This window comes from Thalia democratica, unplaced genomic scaffold (genome assembly GCF_965202585.1).
Source record: "Thalia democratica unplaced genomic scaffold, ktThaDemo2.hap1.1 HAP1_SCAFFOLD_333, whole genome shotgun sequence".
Lineage (NCBI taxonomy): Eukaryota > Metazoa > Chordata > Thaliacea > Salpida > Salpidae > Thalia > Thalia democratica.
This window is the reverse complement of record NW_028139417.1, coordinates 4,382-28,673: the sequence shown is the minus strand read 5'-3', so window position 1 is coordinate 28,673 and position 24,292 is coordinate 4,382. Positions and strand designations below refer to the sequence as shown.

The window sequence follows — 24,292 nt, the reverse complement described above, 5'->3', positions numbered from 1 at the left end:
TTTACTTCAACAGAACTATAACAAATTTCAGGCTTACGTATGTTACCTTGTATGTTTTTAGTAAGCAAATTCGAAGAAAATTATGACGGCGGTAGCATACTACATACATAAACAACTAAGTATTGATTATATAATATAACTAAATCAATAAATAGATCCAATTCTCACGAAGTTTTTGCTTAAAAGGAAAGCTACTTAACAATGCTGTTTAAACATTCTTTTATTACGACTAAAAACACGCTAACTTACTTTTTCAATATTAGTTTAACCCTTAATGAAATATATTTTAAAACAACATGGGGTTTTGCTTACTTAAACAATTGATGTTTTTTGTAATGTTTAACCACTGTCAATCAGCATTAATTTGAATTAAGACCAATTATACGCAATAATAAGTGAATTTATTCTGTCAATAATATGTGGCAAATCAGTTTAAACTTCTTTTAAATTTCACTTGTAACAGTTAGTCTACTTTTAACTTTTAGGTTAGAATTGTTTAAATATTATAAAAAAAATAATTTTTTTTTTAGATTTTTATTCAAAAACTTATTTACCAAATTCAAGTGTTTTTTCACAGTTTTTAAGTTGACCATACGCATATTTTCTTGAAAGTACAAATAATTGAATTATTCAAATTTTATATAAACAAAGAAAAATCAAAGATTTTAAATAAAAATATTGGTATAAGTTATTTCAAAAAAGTTTCAAACTAAAAACAACATGAAGTATAAAATAAAATTTTACTACTCTTGTAATAAATTTAGCAATATTAAAAAAAAAACACTCTACACACTTATTCTATAATTTGTAAAATAAAAAGCACTTGGTATCAACTATACAAAATAAGTACGAAACAGTTTATTAGGTTTAAAATATATGAAAAAATGTTTAAACCAATAACAATTTCAGTTAATATTTTTAATTTAACTATTCAAAATAGTAGTTTTTTTTTATTACTTTTATAAAACTTAAAAACTAAAACTATTATAAATTTTGAAAACAATGTAGGTTACCTGACCTTTACACATACACAAATATCGATCTGAAAATAGCCACGATTTTTTAGTTTTACTTTTAGATTATCAACTAGTAGCCTAGATGTGAAAAAAAAAACAGTAACATGCAAGTGACTTTGCTTATGGTTATTTTTTTGATGAAATAAGTTTAAAATGTGTGAATCAAAACACATATGTTGTAATTTTGCAACTAACGGGAATAAAATTAATAATAAAACCTAACACATAAAAAAAATTAAAGTATTTAAACAACAATTAAAGTTTGTGTAAAAAGAAAGTTAAAAATTTGTAGGCTATTTAAGTATGAAGACTAAATAAAAATCTTATAATAAAAAACTATTAGATAGAAAAAAGTTATTTTGCGACAATCGTTTATAGTAAAAACTAAGTATTTCTAATTTTATTTTGCAAAAAAAAAAAGTTGATAATCGTCGTTTTTAAGATAAAAATTGCACATTATAACTTGTTTAATTAAATAAATTTGTTAACAAAAAGAATAATAGATAAAATCAATTATCTAAAAATTAATTTTGATCTTGTTATTAGAAAACTAAGAACTTAATATTAATTAGAAATTAACTTTAAAGTTATTTATATATATCAAATCTAAATCTATCTGGACAACTAAAAATTAAATTTATATACTTTTAAGTTATTTTTAAGTAAAATTTTCAAAAAGTGTTTTAGATATAAACTTTTTTATGATAATCTAAAGCACTTGAATTTAAAGCTTAATTCACCCAAAACTAAAAGATAATAAGTTTATCATTTTATTTTAAACTTTATTTCTGATTTTTTTTTACCAACAATTCAAACGAACCGTTTAATATGTGGCTTTTGTAGCTGAACTGGTTTATGTGATAAATATTAAGTGAAGAAAACAATAACCACGTGATACAAACTAATACGTCAGTGATTGCAATTTGAATCATGTAAGATGCGTACACTGATCCCCGAACCTAAAAAAAATCAATCAATTTCTTAGATTAACAATAGAGTTTACTGCTCAATAAGTTGAGCTAAAGTTTTCATCATTGAAATTAATTTAAATTACAAAGCATTTCCTATTTATCGAACAAAAAACGTCTAACTTTTAAAGTATAAAATTAAAAACTTATATTTTACTAATAATTAAAGCACTTATTGAACTATATTTTTATTAAACATTTATTTAAAATACATATCTACAAAATTAAAATTATTATTTTAAAATAAACAAGCATTACAAAAAAAGTAATTATATATAAAATATTACTAAACTATTAATTAGTGTTTAATAGACAATGAAATATAAAACTATCTTAGACATCATATTCTAAACTTTAAAACACAAAAGATTCAAAATTTTTTTTATGTGACATATAAATTATATCGCGTATATAAATTATAGTTGCATCTTCTTATAATGAACTAAGATATTATGACCTATCATAATAAAAATTTATAATATTTCCGTCTAAAGATAATGATTTTATAATACAATTAACTTAATTTTTCAAAGTAAACCCTATAAGTTTTGTCATATACCAGCTAAAATTAAATTGGTAGCTGAAAATATAATTTAAAATTTCATTAGGAAAATCAAAATTTCTATAAAATATTCATTATCCAATAAAACAAGTCAACAGGCGAGTTTAAGTTTATTGTTACTTGGGTTCAGTTTGCTTTTTAAGACAATCACTAATGATAAGGTTGCCCTTTCATATAAAGTTAGTTTTATATAAATATCTATTTAGTTTTAGTTTCAATTTTAGTTCTAGGTTTGTTTTGCGCAATATTACAATTTTTTGAATAGAATTTTTTTTACAAGTTGTGTGATAATTTGTTGTAGTTTTTAATTACAAACAGACAAAATTTATTTAAAAGTAAATTTCTACATAATAATTTATATAAAAATTCGTGCCAAAATAGACCACTACTTGTTTTCAGAATGCCATTAACAGGAAAGGCTAATTAAGATATATTATTTAAGTTAAAATAGATGAAAATTTTAATTTGACTTAAAAACATGCAATAATTTGTATAAAAATAAAGAAGTTGTGTAAATCGAAAACGAATAAATTTTACTTTTCTAAAATAAATTAAAATAGAAGTTTAAAACAACTAGCTACTTAAAGTTATAGAAAACTTTTATTTAGAAAATTAGTATGTTTGAATCAAATATTAAAAGCATTAAAAGTTTAATTTAGATGTTTTAATAACTATATAAGTAAATCAAAACAACAAAATTATTTTAAACAAAAAATAGTTATTTTCCTTACTAGTATAAAACTAATAATTAATTTTTAACCTGTTTCATGACAAAAAATACAACTAATATTCCAGTATTAAGAAAAACTCCGAGTAGACACTGAACTATAAAAATAGAGTGACTTATAATTGAGTTTTTAATTAGCACATCTTCAATTGTCGAATTCAACAATTGTGACGTCATAGTCACAGCTTTGAACTTGACTCACACTTCTTTGTTAGTGAAAATTATTGAGCACCAGATAAACTGAATTAACGTTAAAAAGCTGATAATTTATTCAAAGCTGATTAAAAAATGTTTCTTAAAAGCTTTTAGAAGTTCAGAATTTTAATAATAAATTGTTTTTTGTCTTCAAAGTACTCAAATCAATGTAAAATAATAAATCATTATAAGTAAGTATATAAAAGTTTATATAATTTCATCGAACTTGAGTTAGTTTATTTATTATCGTATTTGTTATTATTATTAAAAAAAAACAAATAAACTATCTGTAGACAAAGTAAAAAAAAAATATTGTTTTATAACAAGTGTAAAGATTTAGTAAAATTAATAAAAAATAACTATATAAAGCTAAAGTGTATAAAAGTTACTTTGTTACTTTAAGTTTTCAAATACAATTGTAAAACTCACTGACTTCAGATAAGCATACAGAGCTTAAACACTTACAAACTATAGTAAACATAAAAACTTAAATCTGTATTGTAGGCTATCACCAAACAAAGTTCTTCATAATTGTATGCCTAACGCTTTTTTATCTACCTACCATGAGCAGCTAACTAGACTTAACTGATTTAAGTTTATTTTTATTTATTTATAAAATTTTAAGCTATATTCTAGCTATATATTGCACAATTTAATGATTTAAAAAAGTTTAGTTTTAAAGTACACTTTTACAAAAAAAAGTCAATTTAAAAACTTTTGCTGAACTATTTTTAAATGATAACATTGCTAAAAATATTCCCATTATAATTTAGATTAGTTTTGATAGACATAAGGTAGTAAGATAGACAAAACTCTATTTTTAGTTTCTGTAAGGTGTTAATAGAAATACTACTGTTTTTTACGCTAATTAAGAGCAAAAAAAATGATAAAGAACTAAACTAATTCCTACATTCGCACGTATAATGACAACTCGAAATTATTTTTCAAAAGTAATAATTATAACGGTAATATTAAACAAAATATGCCTTCCATTACTGAATGCCATATGGCATGCATCGTTTGCATTAAGTCATTTACACATTTGTGTTTGTTCATGACATGTATAAATTAAAAAGTTTACCAACTTTTACAATTTTTTTAATAGAAAAAAGGATCTTTTTATTTCCTGAAAATAATTCAGTCTGTATTTGAATTTATTAGTTGAGGTTTAGATATTCAAAAAACAAAAAAAAATGTGTTTTGGTTTAAAATGTTTGTTATTTTTTATGTTTAGTAATTATGTTAAACTTTTTTCTTTTATAAATGGACCTAGCATAAAACTCGAAAATACAAAATTTGAAAATATTTTTTTTATGATATAGTTTTATAAAAAAAAGATACGATAACAGTGCCTTTAATTGTGGTTTTTACAAAACTTTAATACCACAGTAAAACTTAAAACACCTGGTTGTTTTATACATTATTTAAAAAACATTCAAACAATAAAATATAAATTAAACATAACCAGATACTTACAAAGAAACTTTTATCAAATGTAGACCACATTATAATGAAAAGCTACCTTTAATCACAACAAAAATGCACACAACATACATATACTATTCTACATTCCTACTAAAGCTGCTACTTAACTTGAAGTGTAAAGCTCTTTTGACTTTTAACTTCATAAAAATAAGAAAAAAGAAAACAATCCATTTGCTTAAGTTTGTCATGTTATAGAAAGTTTCAGTGAGCAAAACCTTCATCTTACATACCGCTAACCACTAACAATGCGCAAATGTCATATAAATTACAAACCGATTTTATATATAAACTTCGTCGTTTTGATACTTACATGTTTCTCTTTACTTTTTTGTTCTCTCTTTTTGGAAACGTGTTGGATATCAGCACGATTTGAAATTTTCAGTATTGAAACTATTTTAAGTAAGCTTAAATGCTGACAGGCGAATAAAGTTTAGAAAAGTTTTAACTTTGAATTGTTTTTTGAAGCGAAAGTTGAATAAAATTTGTTTATTAGATTGTTGTGTGAACTAGAAAATTTGTGTAAAAGTTTCTAGAAGTTTTTTTACTAAAACTAGAACAAAACTTCCAACTTGAATGAAAAACATAATTAATTTTACAAAACAAACTAAATTGATAGTTTAAACAAAGCATTATGAGTCATTTACTTAAAAAAATATTTGAAAAATCAAATATGATTTGTTGTACGACACATCTTTTGAAATATTGTAAAATGTTAATAGGGTATTAATGCAACGCCTTGAGTTATCTAGGTATTTTTAATCAATAGCAACAAAATTATATTGTCCATTATAAATCTACCAAGAGTGATTAACTTTCATTTAATACAAAATAATTCAATTTACCACAAAAGTTTGTACAAACACCTCCTAATATTTAAGATATTTGATTTATCAGTAGTCCTACCCAAAAGCACGCGTGTCGCCAGTTCGCCTTGTAACCAGATTTTTTCACGAATTTCACGTAGAACGCATTTTTCAACAAATTCAATTTATAACTCAAGTTTTGTTGAGAAAGTTTCATAATTACAGTTTAGTAACGCTGCTTCACGCTGGAAACATCACTTTTTTCAATTTTTCAAAAGTAAAAGCATTTATCTTTTTTTTACGACTTTTCTTTGAAAATTTTCAACTTAACATTTTCTATAAATTTTATCTAACCACAACCTTCCTTTTGCTTTAACATTATATAAACTTAACACTACTAAATTTTAAAAGTTTAATTTTTTGTTTTTATGTTTTTTTTTTCGAAACCACTAGTTTTAAGATATTTAGTTTAAGTATTATTTTACCTATTTAGAAGTAATCAACTTACAAAAGTTCAAATGTTATTTTAGTTCAGGTTTTAGCAGTATAACTGACTTTAAAACTAAAATATATAAAGTTATGATTTACAAACTGACCATTTATAAATTAATTGGTTAAAGATATAAAACTGCTATTACTATTATATGTCAGATACAGTTTCTAGTAATAATTATGTTGTTGTTAAAGTATTAATAACATTTTTCATCGGTTTTTTAGTTCATTATATTTTTATCAAGATGAAATTATTTAGGAAATATTTTGCGGCCTGCGTAATATTATTAATTTCTAAACTATGGTTAACCATAAAATTTTGAGCATTCCAATGTTATAAGTTGAGTTTAAAAAAAATATTTATTAAAGTATTTAAGCAACTTGTTTAAAAATTGTACTGAAAAAGTTTTCAATACTATATATCAAAAAACAAAACATTTCGTTATAATAACAAATTACACTTTTATATATGTTTATCCTTTTAAAGCACAAATGGTTTAATTTTAATAAGAAAATATTAATTAAAAACGAAAAATCATCTGAAACACTTTTGAAAGTATATTCATTAATATAGTAAATTTTGTAATAAGTATTTTTATAATTTTTTAACAGTAATTAAAATGAAGTCTGTTTCTTCAGTCCTACTATCTACACATTAAACTAAGAATAACAGAAACCAATCATATATATATATATATGTTTATTAAAACTAAGCTAGGATTTTAGTTTACTGCTTAGTTTTTTTTATAAAATTAGATAATTTATAGATAATAACAAAATACTTACTAAAATAAAATTACCTTATTATTTGTTTTAAAGCTTTCATTATTAAAGACAGTAAAAAATTGTATGTACGTTATCATGTACAGTACAAAAACAATTTAAAACATAAAAATATGTTCAAACAGCGTTGTAAAGTTTTATAATTTTGTTTCAACTTATGCTACCGAATTTAAAGCTACCTAACATTAAATTGCTGATTAAATTTCAAAACAATCAAATTAGAAATAAATGTTTTATAACCAACTAAGAATTTCATTAAATATCGTAAAACTTGTGACTTGTTGTTGCACAAATACAAAAATGTGCATAAACTTTCATGACCCGTTTGTATATAAACAAGAAAATTATAATTTGTTTTGTATAATGTTCCTTAGTACGTAATAAGATTGTACTAAAAAATTATCAACCAAAAGTTAATTAAAAATCATATTGTATATGACCATTCAGTCTGATTGTTGACGAATCAAAAATTTATTAAAAAAAAAGAGTGAACAGAAAATTTATGTGAGGTCATTATAATTCCCAACGTTGAACTATGACATATTTTTTATGTATAGATCGAAAAAAAGTATCAAATATTAAAGTGTTATAAAAAACGAACAGTAATACTTTAACGTAATATTAAATGTATTTAGTTTTTTATATTCAATATAACTTACGTTTAAAAATACTTATGTTACTTGTATTTTTTAAAACTATATACTTAAGCTATTTTTAGCTAAAATAAGGTAACAAACATACACGTTTTTGTTTAAGTTCAACTTTATTTAATCTTGTCGACTATATCTACCTTTTTAGCAACAAAATAAAACTAATTTTTTCTGCTGTAAAACTGTTTTGTTTAACAGACGCTTTTAATACTAAGACTTTCATACACTTTTTTAATATTGTTTATTAGATTTCACAAAAGAACTTTTTAGTATCTGTATTTAAAAAAATTTAAAACATGCTATCATGTCTTAAAAAAAGCTTTTTTTTCTGTTGTCAATACAAACGTTTTCTATGACAATAATCTGTCACAATTGTATGAATATCCTTGGCTGAAGTTTTGTTTTGAATTAATCCACGCGCTAGTACATGTCAACCACGAACAATATTTATCTCATTTTTGCGGCAGTTACAAGTATGTATCAAAATAATTGAGCAAGTTTAATTCTGGTGATGTTTTTTCTAAATACATACTTTAGTATTTTAAAATGTATTTCAACACAACAAGATAACATATGTTTTTGAAACCGGTTAACTTTTTGAATGGTATTTAGTGTTAATTAAATTTTAATGTTAAATAAACATACAACAGTTTGTATAAACAAGTGTATACTTGTATATTTTTTATTCACAAAAGCTTATTGAATCAGTTATAAGATGTTTAGAATTTTTGTTAGTTTTGCCAAAATAGGATCAACTAATTACATTGTAGTCATTTTGGAAGTTAGTAATGCAATTACATTTGTTTTCAATATCAAGAAAACTTAATTCATACCTAAAATTTGTTAAGAGCAAACATAAAACAATAACTTTTATAGCAATCTTTAAGAATATTTAATCAAAAAACATGTGTAATGTATTAGCTCGTTTTGTTTAACCAAAGCATAGTTTAAAAAGATGTTTTGTTTAAAAGTACTTTAAAGAGTATTAACGTTAAAAAGCATGGTTCTAAATTTTAAAGCTAGCTTTGAAGACATATTAAAATCTTTTAACGCATTAATTAAATTTTTAGTAAGTTTAAATATTCATAAAATCAATACCTGACATTTCTCAGTGTGTAGTATTGTGAAAAATTTGAGATGTGAAAAATTATTTTGTAAAAAAAAGTATTATTTGTACTTTACAAAGTTTTACTAATTTTTTTAACTTGTTTTTAAATATCATTTAAGTTTCGCCAAATATATCTGTAAAGATTCAACTAACTGATAAATAATATAATTTTGTGCTGTGTGAAAGTGTATAAACTATTTTTTTCATAAAATATTAAGGCATTATTTTATTACTGGTAACAGCTAAGCTGGATTACTTTTTCTATATTGAATATAGCTCATACTAAAACTATAAGAAATTGTATGATTTTAAAGTTATAAAAATATTTATTTTAGTAGTATTTTAGACAGAACTTCAACAAAAAAACTTTTAATTTTGTTTGTTTTTCAACTAAAACATTCAGTTTTTTAATTTTTAATTTGGTGATCTAAAAAATTCATGTTTAAATCAAACTAGTCCTTATAGAACACAATGCTGTAATCATTTTATAAAGCTTTAATAAATTTTATTCGGCCAAAAAGGACTATCCTCACTATAGCAATAATTTAACTTTTTAGTGTTAAGGTTTTCAATTTTTATCTTCATAAAATGTTGTAACTCATAACTAAAAGAATATTTAAGTATGTAATGTATTTTAAGTATTTCAAATTATTTTTTTATTTCAAAGTTTTAAACAGTTTGTAGAATTTTATTATTTTCAGTTATTAAATTAAACCTTACAACAAAACGACACTTTCAATTTAAGAATGTACGTACAAAATAAATCAAAGTTTTTTAAAAATATTATTATTTTTTGGTTCCTAATAAAACCTTAACATAAAAAATCACTACTTAAATTTAAATTAATTAGCTTACTTAATTAATTAAGTTAAGTTTTTAAACGTTTTGAACAAACGATTTGAATTTTGCAGCTCAAGGCGACGAATTTTAAATTAATGGTTCACATTGAAATATAGCTATTAAAAGAGAGTATTTCGATCAAAAATATCTCCATTATAGTTTCGTATAGCGCCAAAGATATACTGAATATAAAAGAAAAAAAAAAACCATAGATAAAATGAACAGAAACTATTCTTAGAAAACTCGGTTTGAACCTTGCTTTTTACTTTAAAAGAATTATGATGCTTTTTTAAAGTTAAAATAAAGTTAAAAAGGAACTATCAAAAAGCACTTGTAAAGCTTAAAGGATTTTTATAATTATTACATATATTGATTGAGCTTTAGTATAAAAATGTCTATATAAATATCTCGGCGATTTAAGTCAATATATAAATTGCAGTAATTGTGTTAAATAAAGTTTTGTTCTGATTTTTATTAAAAACGTTACAGTTTCATAAATATAAAGATGTTAAAATATTTTAATGAAATAACAAACTATTTTATTAGTATTACTATTTTATTGAATAAAATGCCACTAATATATTATTATTAATTTAAAAAAAAAGTATTTTGCAATTGTTAAAGAAATCCCAGTTTTAATTATAATTATAAAATATTACTCTTATATACTGTTTTTTTTTGCCAAACGTATCTTGAGAACATATTAATTTTCGCTATTTAGAAAAACACATATTGCTTTCTTCACTTCTTCGAGAAAAAATATATACTAGTTGATTTCAGCTACAGTTTCTTTCACTGACTATTTTGACTATCATGGAATATATTTAGGACTTTCCTTTTATTCGTGTCAATTACAAACTTTGGTTTAATACGTGCGGTAAATGTAAAATTTCGAAAGTGAAAATATTTGTACAACTTTGAAACGATGTGTTTTCTTATGTACCTTTTAATGTCTCTCTGTGTTGTGGCGTACACAATAGGGTTGAGTAAAACGCTGAATAAATTTATAATTCGGACTTTTGATACAATTGCATGGCAGTAATGTAAATTTAAACCCTGAATGTTTATTAAGTAGCAATATAAGCTCGGTTTTAAATATGTTCTTAAAACATGTACAAACTTAACGTTAAAAGTACTATTCACTAGTGATAACACAAAGTTAGGGTACTTAAAATTACTGATATCTTAATGCTTGGTTGATAATTTTATTAGCAAACACAACTTAACGGTAAAACATTAACAGTAATATCACTAAAAGCAGCATTTTCTCAAAGCTTTTAAAGTCTATGCTCAATAAAACATCACAGAAAACATTCTGTATTTAATTTGAAAGAAGAATTTTTCAGAAATTTTACTAAAACTGATGTTAATGATGGATTAGTTCATTTTATGTATATTCTAATAACATTTAATAGAAATTTGTATTTATTACATGAACAAGTAGTAGAACAAAAAAAAAATTAAACTTAATTTAATACTCATTAAAACTTTTGTTCAAAGTAGAACAGCTTGAATTTTTACAACTGTGCACAGTTGCACATTTTGACAATCAGTTGTTTAAATAAAGACAGACATTTAATTTATTTTTTTAATTTTTTGTTGTATTATTTAAGTTTGTATTAATTTTCAAAAACTAGGTAGTATACTGATGTAGTTTTACTACGTCTATCAAACGGTTTTTTAAAATTTAAAATAGGTTAGTTATAATTAACAATTGAAAAACGTTTACCGTAAAGTTAAAAATTGTATTTTTTGAATTTACTTGTGATTTTGATGAAAAAAAAAATTAGGAATTTATATTATAGTAGGTAAAATACTTGAAATTTTTGTTTTTTTTTCTACATTACTTTTACATAAAGCATATATTTACTACTCTAGAAAAAAAAAATATAAAAAAAGTAATTATTTCAAAACTTTTATTAACTGTTTTATTTAATATGTTTTTGTTATTTTTACACATATTTATAATGGGTAGCTGTCTAATTGCGCGAGCGTACAAAAATGCACGAGGGGACAAATTGCACGAAAACACAAAGTTGCACGAAGATACTTTTGCACGAAGACTAACTTGCACGACAGTACAAAATTGCACGAAGATAAAATTGCACGTAGACAAAATTGCACAAAGGTTCACATTTGCACGAAGACACTTTTGCACGAGGGTATATTTTTGCTCGAGCAGACAATTTTGCACGCAGACACTTTTGCACTAAGGGTCATTTTTGCACGAGTGGCAATTTAGCATGGAGGGTCAATTTTGCACGGGTTTTGTTTCCTTCCCAAGGACGGGTCAAAATTGCGCGTAGACATTTTTGCACGAGGGGACAAAATTGCACGAGTAGACTATTTTGTACGAAAAATTTTATTTAATATCTTAAAAAATAAAAAATCAAAATTAAAAAATTTTATAACTAATAAATAGAAAAATACGAAAAAAAATTATATAATATTAAAAAAAATATGAATTATAAAACTTAATAACTAAATAATAAAAATTAGAAAAAAAAAACTAGGTTAAAAATTTTAAGTAAAAAATAACAAATCAATTAAAAAAATATTAAGTAAAAAATAATCAAAATGTAAAAAAAATAACTAAATAGAAAAAAAGTATATAATATTTTTAAGTAAAAAAAAATATTTTCAAGTAAAAAATAAAAATTAGATGTTGAATAGATTAAAAAACATAACAAAAAAAATCAGAGTCTAAAAATCAAATAACTATGCAATAAATAAATTTAAAAAAAAATCAAAAAATAAATAAGATTTCCAAAAATTAATAAATTTAATAATAAATACATTAAATAGAGGTACAAAATAAAAGTTAATAAAATAATAAAAAAAGTCAAAATATATGAAATTTAAAGAAAATAAATTTCAAAGAAATTATAATAGTTAAAAAAGTCAAAACGAACAAATTAAACTGTAAACAAAAATCAATTAGAAAATTTTATATAAATAAAAATAAAACCAGATTATATATTTAGATTCTGACTGTTATTGGAAACCAAAAAGAGTTTTGGTTTTATTATTAACTTTTTTTTTTGTTAAAAATAGAAATTAACTAATTGTAGCTGTTGTAAAATTGCTTCTGACAATGCTTTTTCGCAAGTCTGTGTTAGATAAAGAGAAAAAACAGAGCAGGAGAAATTTAAGAGCTAATTAGAGTAAAACGCGTGCAAATAGTGATGCAACTAAGATAAAGTTTAGACAAATAGAAAATAATGATATATAAATTATAATTAAAACTTTTATATAAAACAAATAAGAAAAAATTAATATAACTTATTGAAGTACACAGCCATAAAAAATAATTTGTACAATGCACAATAACAATTTCATCAGACGGATTTTCTCCATTCTGAATTTCTTTAGTTGTCTCACTATTTTGCATGCTCGTTTTTTTCTGTGCAAAAGTATCTTCGTGCAATTTTGTCCCCTAGTGCAATTTTGTACGCTCGTGCAATTTTAACACCTACCCATGTAAATACTATTTATTTATTTTTATTTTTAATTCTGTTTTATTTCATATTGAAGTTTAGTATAACTTGAAATTAATTTAAGTTTACATCAATACATGTTTATTCTTTATTAAGGGACAATTTTATTAAAATAAAATTTTAGTTTAATGTTTATTAAAAACTTTTAAAATTTATATTAGTTGTTAAAAACAATAATTTAGTTTCAATTCAAAAAAAGCTAAATAAAATTAAAAAATTAAAAATAAATAAAATTAATATAAACCTAATAAATTACAAATTAACTACACTAATACATGCTTATAATTATTTTTTAAATATAAAGGTTTATTATACTTTTTATTTAGTTATTTTAAGTTAGTATTTATTGTGCAAAATTGACCCTTCGTGCAAAACTATCTGTCGTGCAAAATTGACCTTCCGTGCAAAATTGTAACTCGTGCAAAATTGAGCTTCCGTGCAAAATAGTCTCCGTGCAATTTTGTGCCCGCGTGCAAACTAGTCTCCACGTGCAATTTAGTAACCTCGTGCAATTTTGTCTTCGCACAATTTAGACCCGTTCCCATTTATAATAACTTATTATTATAAAAGTATTTGATAATATATAATTAAAATTATAAACTAACCTTTTTAAAAGTTAAACAACTATACTTATTATTTCTTTTAGCTCAGCCTCAAAAACAGAATAAATTTAAACGGAACGTCAAATAAATTCTGTAGATTTACAGCATAAAAATAGTTAACATCTTACTGTAAATCGTATAAAAAATTTAAGAAATAATGAGCAGAAACGGCTTTTGATAAACAAACTCTTTTTATATTTAAGGTTTTGAATGATATATTTGTTTGATTCAATTCGGTATTAAAAACTATATTGCTGAATGATCTAATCCGCCTAATTCGAGTCAGCAGTAGCAACAACTTTTTTGTAATTTACTCACATTGTCGTAATTTCAGACTTTAACATTAAGCTAAAGCTTTTTATGCGGTTATAGTTATTGTAAACAGAGAAATTATAAACGGTATTACGACTTTAATTAATAAAAAAACTTTCACTCAACAATTATAAATATGATTTGTAGACATCTTTTTCACTAAAAGAAGATAGGCAATGGTTTCAGCTAGGCCATTTTTTTCTATTTGTCTTATAAGTATGTTTTTTTAGTATACTATTATATTTTTAAAAATTTATTTTTATTAATAAACACTCATTTTATTCGTGATCTAACTCTAACAGATTAATATATTTTTGCTTATTTTTCTGATTTTTTTACTTACTATTTTACAAAATCTAGGTTTTTTTTTCATGTGTCAATAAGTCAAATGAGAAATAGATTTAATATAAACACAGTCAAATATTAAAAAAGTTAACAAATAAATTACTCTGTGCCATACACCGGAAATTTTATAACATTTTAGAGCTGTTCATGTTTTGTAGGCTACGATACGTAGTCAGTCTTATAAAACGAAACTAAGTTTAATATAAAATTACAAAAATAAATTGTTGTATAAAATTTGTTAATTATTTTCCAACCTTTTACTCGTATCAGGTTTTATATTTTTAATATATTGAAAAATTTAATGCTTACTTTTGATTAAAAAATAAGCAAACTATAAATATCAAAACTTATACATGACACTTAACTTGTCGAAAGCTTTGTAAGAATAGTTATATTAAACATTTTGTTTGATAATATTTTAAATATGTAGGAATCAAAAACAACAAATAGTTATTTACTTCGTTTTTTCAAAACATTTCAAACAGTTTTAACCTTAAACATAAAAATCGAAAGAAAATTTGAAACCAGATATAATTTCATGCAAAGGAAACTATAATTTATGTGTCTTTTGAAAATCTAAAATTACAAACAGTTGTTTTAACTTACAAAACATTTTTAGACTAAAAACAAAATATGTAACGTTTAAAAAACTGTGTCTAAATTAAATTACCATAGTTACAAAATAAAAATTTCATTTTATAATTTTAAAGCGTTTGAATAAATATGAAATTTTTTGTAACAATAATAATATTTGATAAGCTTTCTCGAAACAATTTTCCATGTTTCCCACGATAACACTGTTTACTTTAAGGAGTTATTTTGCTTTCAACGCGTATATATCGACGTTTGTCTTTCAAATACGCGTTAGACAGTTCTCGTTCTGCTGTTTGCAGTTTTCAAGTTAAGATGATCAATTGAAGTCGACGTTTCAACAAGTAACATTCAACATCTAGTTTCGAGAATCAAGAATAAAATAGCGAGCATTAAAACGTCTACATCATTAGTATTTTATAGATTTTTACGATCGTTAATACTTTATATAGATCTTATTTGTATCGTGATCTGATAGTTTCTTGGTTGAGAATCATTGATTATTACTTTATCAAGAAACTTTTATCAAGTGTAGACCACATTGTAATGAAAAGCTACCTTTAATCACAACATAAATGCACACAACACACATATATTATTCTACATTTCTACTAAAGCTGCTACTTAATTTGAAGTGTAAAGCTCTTTTGACATTGTACTTCATTAAATTAAAAAAAAAACAAAAACAAAACAATCCATTGGCTTAAGTTTGTCATGTTACAGAAAGTTTCACTGAGCAAAACCTTCATCTTACATACCGCTGACCACTAACAATGCGCAAATGTCATATAAATTACAAATCGAATTTATATACAAACTTCGTCGTTTCAATACTCACGTGTTTCTATTTACTTTTTTGTTCTCTCTTTTTTGAAACGTGGTTGGATATCAGCACGATCTGAAATTTTCAGCATTGAACTTTTTTAAGTAAGCTTAAATGCTGACAGGCGAACATACTCAAGAAAAGTTGTAACTTTAAATTGGTTTTTGAAACAAAAGTTGAGTAAATTTCGTTCATTAGATTGTTCTGTGAATTAAAACTTTTGTATTGAAATTTTGTAATTAAAACTTGTACAAAACTTTCAACTTGCTTAAAAAACATAAATCATTTTACAATGCAGTTTAATTTGATAAGTTAAACAAACCCATTATGAGATATTATTTTTATTATGTTTAGTTGTAGGACACATCTTTTGGAATATCGTAAAAAATCGTCAGATTGTTAATGTAACGCCCTGAGTTATCTAACTTTTCCAAATAGTTAGCAACATAAATATATTGTCCATTATGAATTTACCAATAGTGATTAACTTTCTTTTTATACAAAACGATACAATTTACCACAAAAGTTTGTAAAAACACCTTTTAATATTTAAAATATTTGATTTATCAGCAGCCCTACCCAAAAGCACGCGCGTCGCCAGTTCGCCTTGTAACCAGATTTTTTCACAAATTTCATGTAGAACGCATTTTTCAACAAACTCAATTTATAGCACAAGTTACGTTGAGAAAGTTTCATAATTACAGCTTAGTAACGCTGCTTCACGCTGGAAACATCTCTTTTTCAATTATTCCAAAAGTAAAATTATTTATCTTTTTTTCATTCGGTTTTGCTTTGAAAATTTCTAACTTAGCATTTTCTGTATAATTTATCTAACCACAACCTTCCTTTTAATTTAAAATTATTTAAACTTAACATTACTCAATTTTAGTAGTTAATTTTTATTTTTCATTTTGTTTTTGAAACCACTAGTTTTAAATTCTTTTATTTAAACATGATTTTACTTATTTAGAAGTAATCAATTTACTAAAGTCTAAATATTTTTTTAGTTTAGTTTTAGTTTAGGTAATATAACTGAATTTAAAACTAAAATGTAATATTTTATAATTGAAAACCTACCATTTATAAATATAATGATTGAAAATATAAACTTGCTATTACTATTGTATTTCAGAAATAATTTATAATAATACTTATTTTGTTAAAAATTTTAATAAACTTTTTCTTTGGTTTTTTAGTTCATTATGTTTTTATCGAGATGAAATTATTTAGGAAACGTTTTTCGGCCTGCGTAATATTATTATTTTCTAAACTTTGGCCAACCATAAAATTTTGAGCATTCCAATGTTATAAGAATATTTTAAACAAAATAGTTTTTAAATAGTTTAACCATTTGTTTGAAAGTTGTACTGAAACAATTAAATTACTCCATTTAAAAACTAAAATTTTTAGTTAGTAATAAGAATTAATTATTTAGTGGAAAAAAAATTGATAGTTTATATTTATTTATTTTAAGTTTTTAGTTGCAAAACTCAAAAACTTAGTTACGTTTTTTAAATAATTTTCTAATCAAAATTAAAATAAATATAATATTATTCTTTCGATAACAAACCTTGCTTTGAAATAAACTAATAATATACTTTGTACTGCAATTTCAAAAATTTACAACAAAGTATATTCCGTTATTACAACAAATTTTAATTTTATACATGTGTAAAATTTATCCTTTTGAAGCACAAATAGTCCTTTATTTTTAGTAATAAAACGTGAATAAAAAACAAAAAAAATCATCCAAGTTGATTAAACTTTGTTTCAAGTATTTCTTATAAATTTTAAGTGTTATAAAAATTAAACCTGAACCTACTGTCCTACTATATACACCATCAAACTAAAATAACAGAACTACTCAAATAAAATTTTTTTTTTTTATTTAAACTAGGCCAGAATTTTGGTTCACTGTTAAGTTTTTGTTGATAAAATTAAACAACTGATAAATAATAATAAAATACATGCTAAAATATAATTTACTTAAAATTAATTTTATAGTTATCGTTATGATGTACAGTAAATCGTATGTACTTATCATGTACATTACAAAAAACAAATAAAAACAAAAATATCTGTTCAAACAGCGTTGTAAAGTTTTATAGTTTTATTTCAATTTACGCTACCGAAATTAAAGTTGCCTAACATTAAAATTGCTGGTTAAACCTCAAAACGAATAAATTAAAAATTATATTATAGCTATTAAACTAAGGATTTCATTATATATTGTAAAACTTGTGACTTATTGTTGCACTAATACAAGAATGTGCATAAACTTTCATAACCCGTTTGTCTACACATGAAAATTATCATTTGTTTTGTTGTAGTGTTCCTTAGTCTGTAATAAGAATGTACCAATACAATATTAACCAAACGTTTATTAAAATTTGTATTGTATACAACTAAACAGTTTGATTGTTGACGCATGAAAAACTTATTTAAAAAAAATGGGAACAGAAAACTTCCGTGAGATCATTATAACTCCAAACGGTAAACTATATAATATTTTTAATGTATCAATTCCAAAAAAATTATCAAATAATAAAATGCAATAAAAAAGAACAGCAATACTTTAGTGTAGTATTGAATATGTTTAGCTCTCTTGTTTTCATATAACTTACGTTTACAAAAAGTAATGTTACAAGCAAGTATTTCATAACACTATAAACAGAGCTATTTTTAAGTTAGAAAGGTAAGAAACATAGACAATTTTATTTGAATTAAACTTCATTTTATTTTGTTAAGTATAAAAACTTTTTTTTTTGCAACGAAATAAAACTTACTTTTTCTGCTCTAAAACTGCTTCGTTTAACAAACACTTTTAATACTAAGGCTTTCAAATATTTTTTTGTATTGTTTATTCAAATTCACAAAAGAAGTTTGTGTCTATGTATTAAGAAAATTAAAAACATTCTACCATGTCTTCAAAATAATATCTTTTTTCTGTTGTCAATACAAACGTTTTCTATGATAATAATCTGTCACAATTGTATGAATATCCTTGGCTGAAGTTTTGTTTTGAATTAATCCACGCGCTAGTACATGTCAACCACGAACAATATTTATCTCATTTTTGCGGCAGTTACAAGTATGTATCTAAAATAATTGAGCAAGTTAGTTCTGGTGTTGTATTTTATAAATATATACTTTAGTATTTTAAAATGTATTTCAACACAACAAGCTAAAAAAATGTTTTTAAAACCGTTAACTTTTTGAATGGTTTTTAGTGTTTATCGGAGTTAAATTTAAATGAACATACAACAGTTTGTTTAAAACAAATGTATAGTTGTACATTTTTATTCACAAAAGCTTATTGTATCAGTTATAAGATATTTAGATTTAGACTTTATGTTTACTAGATCAAAGTAGTATAAATTAGTTACAATGTAGTATTTTTAGAAGTTAGTAATGCAGTTAATTTTATTTCAGGATCAACAAAACTTAATCCTCACCTTAAGTTTATTAAAAGCGAACATAAAACCATAACCTTTTATAGCAACCTTTAAAAACATTTAACCAAGGAACATAATGTTTTAGCTAGTTATGTTTAATCGAAGCATAGATTAAAAAGATATTTTGTTTTAAAATATTTTAAAGAGTATAAACGTAAACAAGCATCATTCTAAGTTTTAAAGCTAGGTTTGAGGAGATATTGAAAATTCTTTATGCATTAATTAATCTTTTAATAAATTTAAATATTCATAAAACCTATACCTGACATTTCTCAGTGTGTGATATGTTTTGATTTTGGCGTTCTTAGATTTATTAACTATTTTGTACTTTTTCGCATTTAAATTATATTACAACGTTAAAAGTCAATAAGTCAAATGAAAAATACGTTTAGTATAAACACAGTCAAATATTAAATCAGTTAACAAAATCTACCCTACCTCGATAATAATATAACCTTTTAGAGCTGTTCATATTTTATAGGCTATCAAACGTAGTCAGTATTTATTAGTCAGTATTATAGATTGAAAACTAAGCTTAATATAAAACTATAACAAGTAAATTGCTGTATAAAGTTTGTAAATAATTTAAAAAGTTTAAATATAAACGTTTTCCAACATTTTACTCGTATCAGGTTTTATATTTAGAAAAAATTTGAAAGTTTCGTGTTTACTTTTGTTTTAAAAAGAAGCAAACTATAAATATCAAAAAACATTAAAAACTGCTTTCAGTTTTCAAGTTACGATGATCAAATATTGAAGTCGACTTTTCAGCAAGTAACATTCATCATGTAGTTTCGAGAATCAAGAATATCAAACAGCGAGCATTAGAACGTCTACATCTTTAGTATTTATAGAACTTTACGATTGTTAATACTTTTTAATGAATTTGTTTGTGTCGTGAATTGATAGTTTCTTTCTTGAGAATTAATAACTATTACTTTAAATAAAGAAGCTTGTATTGATTCATAGTGTGTTTTATTCATAACTTGCAATACTTTTTTTTTACTTTGAAAAAAATCAAAACATACAAGCATTTCCTAAATTGTTATGTTTCTCTAAGTCATATTAACGCTTGCTATTCTTGTATAAATAAGTATAAAAGATAACATTTAAAATGTTTATACAAACTAAAACATTTAATTTTTTTATTCCAGAATATAAATGCAAAGTTACCCCCATTTAGTAAATCGTAGATTTAAATATGTTTGTATGACTTTTAACATAAATTTCAAGTCACAACAATTTTCTTTACTTTTTAAATAAAAACTTTTTTTTTTGAAATTTTTACTTAAACTTAAAATCAAAATCTAAGTAAGTAATACCATAGTGATTGAGGACAATAGTGAATAAGAACTCAAAGCTGTGTGTTTTTAAATTAAGAGTAGATGGTGTTAACATTTAAAGACTATCCTATTGAAGTTTTGTTGCTGAAGATATAGTTTTATTTCTTTATTACTTATATATAAAACATACTTAGAAATATGATACTGCCAGCTAAATACAAAATTAATTCAATTCTAAAGATAAACTGAACAACATATTTGATAACAAATGACGTAAGTCAATAATCAAATTTAAAAAAAAGTTAGTCACACACCTACTTAATTGTCAGGTGTATATTGTTTCGTGACTTTATTAGATGGAAAAAATGTAAATCTTTAAAATTGTAATTCAAACTTTTTTTCAACTTAATTTAATAAGTTTATACATTTTGATTACAAACTATAACCACAGTATTATATTTATAGTACTCGTTATGTTTATGGTCTTAAATATGTGGTTTCGAAGTACTTAGCTAAACTGACTGCTTTACTTACAAGTAGCTTACAGTACTAAAGTTTCAAAAAATAAAGTTACTTATTCCTAAGTTACAAATAAAATACACTTTGAATAATGTTTATAATAAAATAGTTACGGTCAAAACTCAAGAATAAAATGTAATAGTTAATAAACAAACAATCTAATATAATACAATTCATGCAAAATACTTACAACCATGACAAAGTGTAGTTTATTCTTCACTAGGCAACGTATACTTTCTTCAATGTAGACTACACTTCATAGGCTTGAGCTCAACTTGTTGATGCGAACGTCATTTTATCGCAACTTAGCGACACACGGCTTGGAGCACAAATAGAAGTAATTATCGTGTATTTGAAAGACAAACGCTGATGTATACGCATTAGAAAGAAAATAACTTCTTCGAATAAACAATGTTATCGTGAGAAACAGGGAAAATTGTTTTGAGAAAGCTTATCAAATGTTTTTACTTTTTAGAAAAATTTTCATATTTGTTCACACGCTTTAGAATTATAAAATGAAATTTGATTTTGTTACAAGCCAATCTAATTTAAAAACATTGTCTGAGAACGTTTTTTGAATACCTTTATTTAGCAAAAATGTATCTATTTGCTTTCAAAGTTAAATAAGTAATATAAGAGTTTTTTAGTTAAGGGTTTCTGGTAAGATAGAATAAAAATTTTAATAAACAATTTTTTTCTAAAGATCTTTTATGTATCATACGCAACTTTTATGTATCAACGCTTAATTAAAATTTCAAAAGACTAAATGTACAAAACTGAAAAAATCATTGAATACATGGTATAAAATGTTCTAAACTTTAATTGAAAATGAAATATCTAAAGCAAATATACTATTTCTTTATATTTAGTAATTGATAAATTAGTATTTTTTTTCTTTGTGTAAAAATTGAGTCTTATTTGCGATTTTATAACCACTAAATTATATGTTTCAAATTAATAATTAAAATATAAAAAAGTGGGTTAATATTAAGGATTAATATCTAGAAGCAAAAATTTGGTTATTTTTAAGAAAGCTAAGGCGTTTTATTTAAGCACTAGACTGTACTGGACATTCATGCCACAATCCATGGAACATTCTATGAAATTAGTTCTCATTAGGACTCATCAGACAAACATAGTCAAGATAACCCAATGTTTAAGTCTAACTAAGCAGGCTTAAGTACATTAGTACCAAAGCAACCGTTTCTATACACATTTTGATTTTAAACATTGCTAAAGATTACCACTAGTTATTGCTACTAGTTAATTGATTAAGCGTGTGTATACTATAACTTCACACTGAATCTGACAACAATGTCATAAACGGATGGTTTTTTCATTTATTTTGCTTGACTCAAAAGCGAATGCTTTAGTACTAATCTTTTTATTCAGACTTAAACAGTGGTTTATCTTGACTATGTCTGCCTGATGAGTCCTAATGAGAACTTATTTCATAGAATGGTGCATGTATGGTTGGATGGTCTTAAGTGCAGTCCAGTGCTTTTTACCTTTTTTATATAAAACTAAATAAGTATTTTTTAATGATAATGCTTTAAAAAACGAGTTATCTTACACAAGAAGTAATTTTTTTTTTCACTTTCTTAAACTAATTTTTAAGGTATTAAAATATTTGTAATAAGTCAATAACAATAAGTTAGTTTATTATAAATGCGATATTTAAATTAAAAATCTATTATTTTTATTAAGATATGTAAGGTAACACATCGAAACGGTATGTTTAACTATTAACCTTAAAACTAATGTAATTAAGTAAGTCTTTAAATTTAAGTAATCTTTAAATATTTAAAACTTTAATTTTTGCGACCTTGCTTAACTAAATAGCTTTGAAGTGTAGCTTATTTTTAGGAAAGTATTTCCTTTTTAAATGAAAAATATTAGCTAATAGCCTCCTAGTTATTATTTGCATTACTAAAATATTATCACAAATAAACAAAAATATTGTTTTGTAGAACTGTTATTTAAGTATCCACAAACCATTTTAAGATTTAAAGCCGCATTGATTTTTTATTCGAAATATAATATGTGTGTAGTTTTAAAATTAATTTAGACCAGTGGTATTCAGAGTGTGCACTTGTGCTACACAGAAGTGTGCGTAGAACATTTAGTTTTGATAATTTAATTAAATGAAATATTTTGTTTTTATATAATATAAATACCTTATCAAAACTTAAATTACTTAAAACGTTATTTATAATTTAAACACTTAAGAAATAAAAGAACAATAACTAAATAATGGTGTTTGTATTTACATGAATTTATTATTTAGTTATTTACTGTGTACAGCTTTTCAAAAAAAATTTAAGAAAACTGAACTAGATATAAAAAACCAAAACTTTGTACAAAATTTTATCCTGTAGTTAAATAAAAATCAAAAGTCGAAGTAAATTTTACTGACAGTACAAAGAGTGTTGTTAGAAATATTAATCAGTAGTAAGTTGGTCGATTTAAAGTTTTTTCTTAGCTTATACATATTAAACCTAACTAATGAATTTCAAACAAAACATATAAAGACCGTCAAAACAATTTTTGATTGTTTATGACAAAAAATTAATATCTTAAAAAAAAAGAATTTAAAACAGATGAACTTCGTCAAAACAAATAAATCAATAAGAAAAAAAAAAATAGTGTAGTATATCTTTATACATCGTTTAAGATTTTTTGAGGAAAAAAAAATTATCACTTGATAATTATTAGTTCAACATAAGGTTTTGTTAAAATTTTAAAAGTTGCATACACGTTGTTCTAATCTTAATGGAAAAGGCAGTGATAAATACAAGTCAGACAGATATGAAACGATAAAGTTCGATAAATTCAAAAGAAGTCATGTATCACTTTCTTCGTTTATCGGCGACAAGCTTTCTAATTGGTTCGTTTCAGCGGCAGTTTTATTCATCCGTTCTGACACCAATAGAGGACTGACAACTGTGGTATCGATTTTTGGGCTTTTATCGTTCGTTTCATTTACAAACTTTGTATTAGCAGTGTTCTTACTGTACCTCATTTTAAAATTAGGAAATCGGAAACATTTGTACAATTTTGAAACGACGTTCTTTCTTATGTACTTGTTAATGTCTCTCTGTGTTGTCGCATACACAATAGGGTTCAGTAAAACGCTGAAAAAACTTATAATTCGGACTGTTGTTATAATGGCATGGCAGTAGTTTAGGTCCTTTTCTTCCAAGCCCTACAAAGTTTGTTTATATTTTAATATAAGT

General features: G+C 23.7%; 1 protein-coding gene across 1 annotated transcript in view; it reads right to left on the bottom strand.

Annotated features, from left to right (window-relative positions):
- Window positions 1-24,078, bottom strand: part of LOC145846198 (uncharacterized) — a 30,363-nt gene extending 6,285 nt beyond the window's left edge. The window contains exon 1 of the mRNA XM_082953112.1: window positions 23,910-24,078. Within this exon, the coding sequence (XP_082809238.1) occupies window positions 23,910-24,078 (169 nt within the window). The remainder of the gene's footprint in view (window positions 1-23,909) is intronic.
- Window positions 24,079-24,292: the final 214 nt, after the last annotated feature.